The sequence below is a fragment of the Strix aluco genome, chromosome 4 (assembly GCF_031877795.1).
Source record: "Strix aluco isolate bStrAlu1 chromosome 4, bStrAlu1.hap1, whole genome shotgun sequence".
In the NCBI taxonomy this organism is placed as follows: Eukaryota; Metazoa; Chordata; class Aves; order Strigiformes; family Strigidae; genus Strix; species Strix aluco.
Window position 1 is genome coordinate 90,489,989 of NC_133934.1, and position 12,532 is coordinate 90,502,520.

At 40.3% G+C, this 12,532-nt stretch overlaps 1 protein-coding gene across 1 annotated transcript in view; it reads right to left on the minus strand.

Moving 5' to 3' along the window:
• The window catches only part of SPTBN5 (spectrin beta, non-erythrocytic 5), a 100,593-nt gene that overhangs the window by 11,724 nt on the left and 76,337 nt on the right, over positions 1-12,532 (minus strand). The window contains exons 48-58 of the mRNA XM_074824177.1: positions 11,956-12,128; positions 10,803-10,893; positions 10,016-10,162; positions 8,276-8,413; positions 7,296-7,552; positions 6,938-7,124; positions 3,797-4,009; positions 3,226-3,422; positions 2,434-2,638; positions 1,498-1,692; positions 215-370 (exon numbers count right to left, since the gene is read on the minus strand). Coding sequence (XP_074680278.1) covers positions 215-370; positions 1,498-1,692; positions 2,434-2,638; positions 3,226-3,422; positions 3,797-4,009; positions 6,938-7,124; positions 7,296-7,552; positions 8,276-8,413; positions 10,016-10,162; positions 10,803-10,893; positions 11,956-12,128 — 1,959 coding nt within the window. The remainder of the gene's footprint in view (positions 1-214; positions 371-1,497; positions 1,693-2,433; positions 2,639-3,225; positions 3,423-3,796; positions 4,010-6,937; positions 7,125-7,295; positions 7,553-8,275; positions 8,414-10,015; positions 10,163-10,802; positions 10,894-11,955; positions 12,129-12,532) is intronic.

Sequence of the window (12,532 nt, forward strand, 5' to 3'; positions counted from 1 at the left end):
AAAAACATTAACAATATAATATCACAATGTTAAAACAGGAGGAAAAGGCCCCCTTCTGTGAGCACAAAGAGTATTTCAGGATGCAATACCTTTATCTTTTGTTGGCCTGCAAACAAGGCACTTGAGAGGATTTCAAATCAAGTGTCAGTCTCCTTTTTTTTTTTTTTTTGCCATTTATGGTTTTCTGCTACTGCTTCGTGACAGATCCCCTTACCTCTACTCCTTCAAGCTGGCTGAGAAGTGTCTGTACACCTGGAAGATCATATCCATAATCTTCTATATCCACCACTGCCTCTTTCTCCTGCATCCAGCCCTTTACTTCATCCACATCATGATCATACTGGTGAACTTGCCGGGCTGCTCTTAGATTCTGGGATAAAGAAACAATTTAATGATAATACTATATATTACTTCTGCAGCACAGAAAAGGGCAACCCTAGTATGTCCTAATGCAGTACAGACTGAGCAAGAGTGGGAGCGAAACACCTTCCCAATTAAGTCACCTGAAAGTGAGGTGTTCAAGCTAACCTAATTTCCCCAAGTTCTCTTTGTCAATGGAAACAAACAGGTGTCTCCAAAGAGCAATTTATCTTGATGTAAGATGAATGATCAAGATGGAGAGCATGAACTACCCTCTAAAGGTAACTCTCTCAATCACAGAAAGTGTCCTAAAAGACTTGCTTGGAATAGAGGCCTACACTGCAAACAGTGAAAATAAGAGGAGTTAAGTGAAAATTAGGTTTTCTGAAAAGACAGAATTAAAAAATGTTGTAATACTATTTTACATTCAAACTATATATTAACTCTGTCATGCATTTACTACTGCTAACAGACAATAGTGGACTTGAGCCACTTCATAAGCAAAATATATATGTAACAGGAGTGAAAAAGAGAGTTGAGGACATCTGACATTTTACGTTCTCTCTCAACACAAAAATGTTGAGTTCTATGTGTCGTCTTTGCTTTTCCAAACACATCCGTGACTGCAGTTTCATGAGAGGGGGTGAGCTGATTTAACAGCTAATTGCTGCCGAAACGTAGGGGTTTTGGCTCTGTGTCCTCTATCACCTTCTCTCCCATAACCCTTCTTTGACTTCAAGCAACTAACTCAGCAGAAAAATCTGGAGAGTTTTCATCTTGTTTAATAAGCTGAAGTAGTTTAATAGAGTCCAGTGACTGCCAGAGCCAGCCTCCTGTTAGCGGTGGTAAACTGTTAGATTGGCTTAGTTTTTCAAGAAACCAGAACTAGCAGTGAATTAAGGAAAGCATAATTACTCTAGGCTGATAAATATCTCTCAAGTATAAGTCTTGCCAGGAACAGTAGGGTAAGCAGTTTCCCTATAAAGGGAAATGAATCAAGAAAGAATAGAACAGAATACACCCATTGCTCTTATAAACCTTGTGTTTCAACATAAGCAATGCATTGGTTTGGGAAGGGACGAAGGACATGGGAAACTGCAGAGAATTCAATGCCCCAATTTTTCATATATTTCCTACCTCTGTCCTTGTCTGGATGGCATGGCATAGTTTCTCCCACATCTCATTGCTTTGCTTTGTTCTCTTCTGGATAACATCCATCTTGCTGTGGCCCTCCTTCTCTAGTTTAGATGCTAACTCATTTAAGGAGACAACTTTGGAATGTCCCAGAGGTTTCACCTCATTTACAAAATCTTTAAAATTTTTCTCAAGGACCTGCAGGATAAATGAGGACACAGACTTAGATATAAGAATTTCTGCATACCTCTATGAGAAAGGCAGAAGGAATCACTTTCTCTGTACTGTATAACACAAAAGCTATGTATTGCAGTCTGCAAGTGCAAATCACTTGATAAACCTAGATGATCTGGAGTCAGAAGGGGGCATCTGTTGTTTTGATCATTTAACATCTTATGTCACAGAGAAAAATCATCCACATCCTGACAAACAGATGCTGCCCAGATCAAAAGCTAAGAAACTTCACCTGTTAGGCTGTCCACATAGGCAGCACTTGTTGAAGAGTGGATACTATGAATTATACCTCTCTGCACTGTGTGACCTGAGGGGAAATCTATCCTTTAAATCAGCAGCTAGAAGTGTGAACGCTGCATCCCAGTGTTTTCCACTGAAATTGTTACAAAACCATACCCCTGGTCATGTCAAATTTTTAGGCCCTGTCAAATTTATAATCAGGGCCAGCAGTGAAGTGTGCTGACCTCACTTTATCCCAAGAAAAAGCTAACTTTCTGATGCACCTACTTTTTCTGTTGGAGGATGCTACCAGAAAGCCCTGTATAAGTAGACAGAAACCAGTCTGAGTTCTTGCTGCAGAGATAATTGGTTTGCTTAGTTTTTGTCTCTGTAACATGTTTCACTGTCAGTAGCTACACAAAAATTGCAGCAAAAATATTCCTGCTTTGCCACACAATACATACAATACCTTTTATTTTCTTTTACCTCAACATCATCTAAGTCCTGCCCATAGTCAGCGGACTCTGCTACAGTCTGTTTACTGGAAAGCCATGCATCCACCAGCTGAAATTCTCTTTCAAACTGATAGAGCTGGAATTGTTCTTGCAGGTGTTTTCTCCGGGTCTCAGCCTTCTGTAGGAGAGACTGATAGTCTGCTAGGATCCCCTGGAGCTTTGAAAGTATGGCTGGGCTGCAAAGAACAAGAATCAGAAGGTATGCCTTTGGTTTACTGTTCTTTCTGAACATCGTCTTTTCTGACAGGTTGAATTTGAAATACCTTCAAAATACAGAAGAAACCAGATAACATCATGGAGTGAGTTATGCCAGGCTGTTAAAACCAGCTAGTTCAGGAAATTAAAGTATCTCATACAAATGGTGGCTCTTTTCATTTCCTCCTCCCCAGATATAAAAGCAAACTGGCAATGAAAACCAGTGAATTGTCAAGAATGTCCATTTCCTTTCCCAAGCACAGTGTTTTCTGAATCTTTATGGTAAATGAGACCTAGATGACAGTCCTGGGAATAGACTGGACAACAAAGCTCATCTGCACTAATTGGCCTGTTGTTAAAAAACAACAGTCATGAAAACATTAAAATAATCATCAAGCTTTTTGGGGCCTGAGTGTGTGTGATGGTGGGGAAGGAGGGATTGATGTCCCCTGAAATCATATTTCTGAATGAGCTAACAAACAGCTACTAAAGGCTGAACTTTTCTATATTTGCCTTCTCTGGGCATTTCTGTTAGACATGGAGCAGAAGCCTGTTTTTACTTTCCTACCTCTCTGGGCTGTCTTTGTTTATTAAGCTGGCACCTGTTTCCTGTACTTTCTCAATCCGGGGCCTGAAACCATCCATGTCCAGCTTGGTAGCTTCAAGTTTACGAAGTAAAGCTTGCGTGGATTCTTCATTCTTCCCATAATCGGAGGTCTCCAGAATGAAGCTCCTCTCTACCAACCATGCCTCCACCTCCAGTAGCTGTATAAAATAGAGGGATGAGCCTGAACACAGCTGTGATTTAGGTCAAGACAAAGAAAAGTGAAAAGCAGTGATTCCCAAAGAGACATATCAGTAAGAACAGAGAGCAGCTTAGGTGTAATGCAATCTAGCAGACACTGTTCTAAAGAATGTGCACCCAGAACCCAGTAATTATGGTTCCATGGTAATGCCTCACTTCAGTCAGTTGGAAAATAACTGTTATTTCTCTAGTGCATCCATATTTACCAGATATGAAAAATCAGGACAGTATGAATTCTGCTCCTATCTCAGCACTTGCATCCATTCAACAATATAGGTATCGGTTCTTTTGAGCAAAGAGAGACCAAAATAAATCTCTCATGAATCATCTTTACCTCATTCAGGAACAGATGAGCTTCATATGACTGCATGAGCCGCTGTCTCCTCTCTTGAGCCTCTGCCTTCAAGGTTTCTACAGAAGTCTCAAGCTCCTTCAGATGCTCCATAATCTTGCGGGAGGCAGAGTGGCCTCCCCTTACCAGTTTCTGCCCTGTACTGAGCACTGCTTTGGTCAAAGCATCCCGACTGCTTATCTCATTCTCCAAATTCTGTAAAGAGTAAAGAGTAAAATGACAGAACAAAAATAAAAACTATGGAGATTTTTATACCAGATAATGTAGTCATGTAATTCCATTATAAATTTGTTTTCCATATACGAAGATGGGTCTGAGGTGCAAAGGTTGAGTGAATGCTCAAAGTGGAGTGGAGGAGTTTTCTGGGGTGAAGGAGTGATTATAGAAATCAAATATAGCCATGAAGTTTCGACCTTGGTGTGTACCCACCTCAGAGTGTGGAAGGAAGAGGTACTAATCACATACCTCTTATCTGTAGATTCCACTGAAATACAGCCACCTTCACCCCATTACACAGTGTTTCTTGAACTAAAATGTGTCTAGGGAAGAACAATCAATTCATCTGCTCATCAGTATGTATCACTTGCCAACACCTTTTTGGAAGATGCAGCTTTGCATAACAGCCATTGGCAAACACTCTGGGTACACATACTACCAGACTGGCAAGAGGAAAGGGAGAGAAGAAAACTACTTTAAGCAGTTCTAAAAAACTTTATTTGAAATTAATTTTGGAAGACTGGTAGATTTTAAAACCATATGCATACCTCCATATACCCCCTCATATGGTATTTGTGTGGGTGGGCAAGGACCATGCCACCAGTTGGTCGGTGGGCAGATGTGCATTCCACAGCTAACTATGCCTGAGCACCTTGAGCACAAACCCCACCATTTTACAATTGTTCTGTTTATTTTCATAGCTATGGAACAGGCAATTTCAGAGTCAGACTGCAGTGCTGTGTTAATGTAGAAGACACCCTCTCTGAGGAGAGGAGCTGCTTTTTCAACTTAAGTATCAGACTTGGCTGGAAAAGAGCTCTGATTCTAATCTTGCCTTTAACTTCCCCCTATTAATTTCAAGACAGTCACTGTGTTGTTGAAAAGTGACACCGTATTTGACCCCAGCAGAATGGAATCCAGTGGCAAAGATGATAAAACATCTTGTACTGTGTATTAATAATAAGCTAGCAGCATGAAGAACATCTTTGCAGTTGAACATTTAGCAACATGTATTCACAGTACTTCATTTATAATGACATGAAATTAAAAAAAAAAAAAGGGGGGGGGGGGAGTGAGGGGAAAATCTGTTCCAAGCCAAGCAGCTGTGCGTACACATATTTTATTTGTGTGTAAATACAGCTTTGCAAGACAGTTTGGGGTTTTTTTCAGGTTGATACATTTTGTGCAAAATCTCTTTTGTGGTAACAAACCAAGGACTGAATTTTGCAAATCTGGCTCATTCAGACAAACAATAGAGGGTGGAACTAAGTAAATTCTTGACTGTTATCTTACCTCTGACATTTGTTTTCCTGTAAGCCAACATTAAAAAAAAAAGGTGTATAGACTCTAGCTTCTAAAAGATCGAGAATTCAAAGCTTATATTTTACTCCTGCTTCCAGAAGAATAAGAAACAAAATGGCAGGAAGAATTGCCATTATATTATACACTGGTATTATGGTCTTTATCTCCCACTCTTATAGTTCACTGAAATATTTTGAGACCTGGCCAATTAACACAAAGATAATTGCAGCCTAAAGCAGTATCTCCACTGTTCCTTCATTTATCCCAAATATTTCCTCGGTTTAATTCAGCTCAAGTATTCCTTTCTTCCATGAACCTAATTACTTCCCTACCATGTCAATCAGCTCATAATTTTTAGTAGTAATTGCTCACATAACAACATTTATACTTTTAATCATGATGAAACAAGCTTTTTGTCTCAAAGTCACCAACTGCATCTTGCTTAAATACATAATTTTTACAAATATGAGAATTACACCAAATACTAAGAAGGTGCAAACTATTCAGAATATACCCATGGTTCTTACTTGGGAATATTCTGGGAGATGCATTTAAAAACATTTTGCAATTCTTCACTAAATTGTGAATACATCTAGGATAAATCAACTTTTTAAAGACTTCATTTCTGTCCTAGTATGTCACCTGTAGTAGTCTTGACTTTTTACCCTGGGGACATTTCAGATTTTTTGCAAGTTCAGATTTTTATTTGTAGACACGTAGATTGCACCAAATGCTTGGGCTTACTCTGTCTATATATATGTATATATATCACACACTCCCACTTTGTAAGATCATCTGTTTTTCCCAGCCCTACTGCAGATTGCACAGATTTTCCCCAGAGGCACTTGACCTGGCACTTAAATGCTAACATTAAATACCAATAGCTGCTGGAAACTTTTAGCAGGCTTTTTTTTTTTCTTCCATCTCATGTTTGCAAAGAGACAGTGTTCTTTATTAAAAAACGATTAGGAAGGCAGCTCCTGTTTTATTGGTACTTGGGATGACAGTGTTCCAGGCATTGCTTTCTCTGATGGCCCATCTGAACATTGTGAAATAATTCAGCAGCTATCTTGAATGCTACCACTGGAATGAAGGTTGCCTAAGGATCATCATAATATCCTGTTAACTCCCTCCCTCCAGAGTAGAAAGAGTTTTGGGGAAAGGTGTTTTCTTGAGACCTTATCCTGAGACATCTGAGCAATGAGCTTGCTTGGATGTACTTATTGAGTTTCAAAGCATATATGTTAGGGCATCTGTTGCCCAAAGAAGCTACGATAGCATGCACAACAGTTTGTAAAATCTATTTTGTGTTTTAAAGGTCAGGTTTTGAACTCAGTCCACAGAAAGAGCCAATGTGTCCACAGAAAAGCATATGGTGTGGTACCTCCCCACTGCAATGATAAGCAGCGTGGAATCCCACATGTTGCCAAGTCACGGACATATCCTTTGAAAAATGTTATTATTATCAGACAAGGATAAGAGTAATCCCTGGCATCATGACTCCCGTTAGCCAAAGCACAGCAGATGAAGTTTGCCAGAGGCAAACTGAATTCTGTGTTTTCTCTTTGATTCTAAAGACTGAGAATGGTTCTCATGTGACATTACCTGATGCTTTTCTTGTAGACTCTGAACAGTTGTCAGGGATTGGCCATAATCCCTGGAGGAAGCCATGGGGAGCTTCTCATGAACCCAGGCCAACTCCTCATCAACATCTCGGAAGAACTGGTACTGAAGCCTACTTGCCTCCAGACTCCCACGTCTCTCCTGCAGAGGGTCACGTAGACTTTTGTATCTGCAGGTTTTAAAGGGAACACAATGAGGACCACAGATTCATAAGGAATGAATGCAAAATGTTCTTTTCAGAATGATATAGAGAAGGAAAGAAAAAAAAAATAAGCAGGGAAGGAAAAGGCTGATAAAAATAGGAAAAAGATGGCAGAAGACAGGCCAGGCATTCACACACCTCTGCACCAGCTGATCCACTCTCTCTTCTAGTTCATCAGCAAGAAAATGTTTCTCTTTCTGGAATTGCTGAGCTGTGACCACAAGCTCTTGCAGCCGATCCCTATGGCCAGCAATATCTTCCTCCAGTTCCTCTTGTTTCTTCAGATGACTGTTCAAAACCACCAGATCATTGTTACTATATGGTGCTTTCAATTCATTTTCCACATCTTCCAACCATTTCTCCATATCCTCTACACTTCGCTGAAAATGAAGGCCCTGAGGACAAGCAAGAAGAAAATGTCTTTTAAACCTTTAGGACAGACAATATGATATAAAAATCTTGACCACTTTCAGTAACAATTACACAAAACCACAGAGAAGATTCCCAGTGCTCAGTGAACTCTTCCGAGATATGATGGTGGTCCAAATGAAGAAGAGAATTCAGTCAGAATGAATGCAAGAACAGATGCAGAGAACATCAAGAGCTAATCTTACTTGTGTTGCACAAATACAAATGATGGACACAGAACCTTAAAAGGAAGCCATTTAAAGGGAGAACTCTATTGTATACCAACAGTGTGCCCATGCAAAACTCACAGTCATGAGAAGTCATGTGCGTGGAGCTAGAAGAATGAAAAGCAGCTGTGGGCTTCTTAGTGTGTTGAAGAAAAGGTGTCATTGAGACAGATGTAGAAGCTGACATATATGAGAACACATTTTCCCTCAGTATCTATCCCTCTCTGGAATCCCGATCTAAACCAGCAGCAGAAAGCTGAAGGGAATACAGCCTACAGATCCTTTTCCCTTCATAGGGATTTCCAATTCTCCCACTAATTCCATTCAATCAGTCCACACTTAGTAGTTTCTTTGCTTTAATGGTCTTGAAGAATCATGTCTGATTGCATCAAGAGACACACTCATAGATGAGATGTGTAGCAAGGCAGCTGTGCTATCTCTGGAAATGACACTAAGACCCAACTGCTGGCATCCCTGTATTACCTTGTAAGCATCCTGCAGCTTGGTCCGCTTATCCTGGCAACTTGCTAGCAGTTCCTCCCATAGCTCTTCCATTTCTTGTAGTCTAGACTGAATGGCTTCAGCTGCATAGTGCTTCTCATGGAGCATCTTCTCCCCTTCCTATAGCAGAGAGAACAGTCAGAGTTTTCTTCCTTTGCTGATCACCAGAATACATCACTTTTGCCTCCATAAACAAAGTCTACCGGCACTGCTATGTAAAGGGCCAGCTGCATCAATCACTTCCTGACATAACAGATAGAGGCTGCAGAGACAAAGAAAAAAACAGATAAAAGCAAAATGCTTATTGAAACTAGGGCAGAGACTGATTTTCCTGTTTTTCTGGCCTCTAAGATTATTTTAAATCCTAGAAGACAATATTAGAAGACAAAGAATAAAGAGAATCTTCATTACACAACAGCTACATTGCCTAAAAGCTGGCAGGGAACCTAGTTTGCAAGCACTCAGTTTTTTCTGTGATGGCCCACATTCTATGACCACTGTTTGAGATTGTCCAACCACATGTCCTTTTCTGTTCCCTTCCTTGCATGTTAAAAGAGAACTATCTCATACAAGTGAACCACTGTATGAGATAAAACCTCTTTTAACCATATACTGTTGTACCACTGCATTATGTAAGAAAAGTCTATCTGCATTTCTAATCCTGAGCTGCAGATGCTTATCAGGTTGGCAGAAGAAAAGGTAGAGGGTGCACAGAAAGACCTCCATCAGGTAGAAGTGTGTGTAGGTATATCCTTAAGCTGGGACCAAGTTTGCTTTAGAAAGTTAAACAGAGTTACTTCTACATTTTGCAATGGGGAAGAGGAGGCACAGAAGAGAAAGAAGCTGTACCAGGACAGCACATGTTAATTTTCTTCTAAAGAGCAATAACTAAGGCTATTCCCAATGAAAAACACAGGGCGTCAAGAAGTAATGAGAAAGAGATTGTTCAAACAGCTCTTTAAAACCAGATTAGTTCACAGAGAATGGTAACTCCACCCTTTACACCCCCTGTTGTGTTTGCACAAAGAGGGGTTAAAAGTTTTTTTTTTTTTTTTTTTTAGAAAAAGGGGGTTCTACAATACTGTATGCAGTTGAGTCTGAGGAGGGAATCTACCTTTAATGCTGAAAAGCACTGTGCTGAAGTTAAGGTTAATAAACATGTAACAGTCTGTCCTTCCAAACTTATCATCTGATCACAGCTTCTGCCAAGTATCTGACAAAGCTTGTCAGACTTCCCTCGTATCTCTACTGCTAGCATGTTTCTGCAAAGGCAACACTTGAAAACTCTTCTAGATCCTTTTTGTTGGATACTGACTTGTTGAAGTTGTGCATCCTATCAGCTAGGTTCCCTGCTGGAAAGAAACAGGTATACCTCTATAGTGGCATTCACCCCAGAGACAAGTCCCTGAAGTCAGTGGATTGAATCTCTCATTGAAAGCACCCATCTCTTTCCATTGTATGCACAGTGACTATAGACAGCAAGCTCACACTAGACAACAAGAGAGAAGTTGAAAGAAACTGATGGACACAGACAGTTCTTGATGGACACAGACAGTTCTTGATGGTCTAAAAGAATAAGCTTCCTAGTTCCCTCAGAGACAATGTGAATGATGTCAGCGAGGGGACAGTGATTCCCCCTTGCTTGTTTGAGATCACTGTAACTCAGACTTCTGTAGACTTTCATGCCAATTGCCCACCCGCCATCAACCCCGCTTCTCTCACAGATTTAATGGAGTCCAGGCGATTTCTATTGGCCATGATCTCTGCTTGGAAAGTCTGGTGCTTCTGCAGTTTGGTCTGCAGATTGCTTGGATCCTTCCAGCTATCATCCTGGGCAATGCTATTCTTCTCATTTATCCAGGCAGCCACCTTTGGGGAGGACAGAACAGAAGTAGACAAAACCTTCAGTGTTTCTTTAGCTCCAACCTGTCAGGCTCTCCTCTAATATGTATAAAACATGGGACTAGTGAGTGGGGACACAAATGAATTGTCCCTCTGAGGTTCTGCTTCCCTCAGCTCCTCCTGTCTTTCATAATGAAGTCACCACTTTATCTCTGTTTACCAGCACTGTTACCTGGAAAGGGGGCTGCCTCTCTGCGGTGAGAAAGTGCGTGGGCACACGTGTGCATGTACGCTTGTGTGCATGGCGGAGAAAGGATAATTATCTCCCTAGTTCTAAACTCACTGTAAGTATCTCACTAGAAAATAATTAATTTGTCTCTTCCCATGAATTTTAAAATGTTGGCACATTCCCTTTTAATGCATTTATTTCTTCTGCATTTTGCTGGTGTCCAAAGAAGAGTAGATCTTTCATCTGGTGACTGGAGGGAAGCTGTGACTTGAAAGCTGAAAAATATCCCTTCAATCTTATCCTCATCTTTCCCACTATAATCTCATTCCAGGCTCAGTTCCTTGATTTTTCTCCCAGTAAATCCCCCCAGGGATTCAGATATATGCAGCACAGTATGTTTTAAGAAACCATAATACCATGAATCCTGTGTAATTGTACCTCAAAGGAATTCCTCAGCAACTTCTGCAGAAGCCTTGATTCCTCTAGCAGATGTCTGCGAGCAGCAGCATTCTCCAGCAGTTTCTCCTTTCTGAGATGAAGACAGATGTGTGAAGTAAAAGCCACAGAGTGAATTAGATAGGATAAGGGTTTTCAGTTTTCATCTCTAAAACACACGTGATCTAACACTCCATTCTCTAGGAGAGAAATGACCATAATATGCACCCTCCCATGATTTGGTCTGTCAGAGATGATGCTTGGGACACTACAGGAAGGATTACTAGCAGATAGATATGTTTAAAGTACACACAAATTCTGTATATATGATATCTGCCTCTAAGAATCACCATTGCTGCCTTTCAGGGTACAAAACAACATAAACTCAGCATGTTTCTTATATAGAAAGCCTGTGAGTATGATGGAATTTATCACTGATAAACCAAAGCTACATCATCCTTTCATCTTTTTTCCAAATGTGGACCTGCAGCACTTTATTTATGTTAATGCAGGCATGTGATAGTTTGATCATATTAATAAATTCATACGTTCACTTTAATTGTAAGGGATCTCCAACCTCTCTTTGTAAATTTTATGTGTATCTTTTCATCTACCATAGCACTGAGTACAATTGCTTCTACTGTCAGCATTTAAGATGAACAATATGCAACATGCTAGGAGAAATATAAAGTAATTCACATGAAAGGGCAAGATCTGATCAGAAAAATTGCAAACGCCCTAATAGATGATTTGAGCAGGGCTTTAAGATCAACACCATTAGAGCAGTGAAAAATCAGTTGTGTAGCAAATGACTTTTCTCAATGGTATTTCATGATAATGAAGTATTTAATGGCACAGCAGGCCTCTGCCTTTTGTTTGCAGCACTGTCCCTAAGGCCAGGCCAGGATACAGAATTACAGGAAAACTGCCTTTTTCTGAATCCCACTCTCCCTCCACTTCACTGTAGTTTGCAAACCTCCTAACAAAAAATTGACTAGACTCAGACCAATTTGGCAAGACCACAGTGCGAAGCACGAAGTTCAGTAAATGCAAACCAGTTTATGGTTCTCTTAAACCATTTAAAGATATTAGGCACATGAGGAGAGTCTCATTGCAAAAGAGAATGGTGGCTGACATAGGAAAGGTTTGACTTCACCTCCTGAGAACGGCCTGGCATCTGTTGGTGATGTTGTCCGAGTCATAATGCTTGTTCTGCGTTAGCTGCTGAGCAAATGAAGCCATCTCATCAATTTTCTCCATCTGAGCTTCCAGGGCTTTTTCAAACTGTATGTGTTTCCGCTGTAGGCTTTCCACACTAGACACTGAGTCCTGGATAGAATTCAACAAAGGGAAGCTGCTTTCAGTCAGAGTTTTTCCATCCACAACACTGATAATCCAGAAGCTAAATGGCATTTACCCCACATTTGCAAGCTATCAAGAAAATTTATTGGTCTGTGAAATTTATTGGCATTGAATCTGAGACTTGGGGCCTAAATAATGTTCTATGCATGGTCTGAGGCCATTATTTCGGGGTCAAAACTGGACTAACTGCCGGATGCTTAGCTTCTCCTGTATATTGTTGTACTGCATAGAATATATCACTTCCCAAGAGATAAAGCATCAGCTCCTAATCATAAATCAATCTTAAGGCAGATGTTATTTTGGAAGCAAATGCGGGATGCCAAACTGAGATCAGAGTTAAGTGAACAAATATGTCACAGAAAGAGATTATA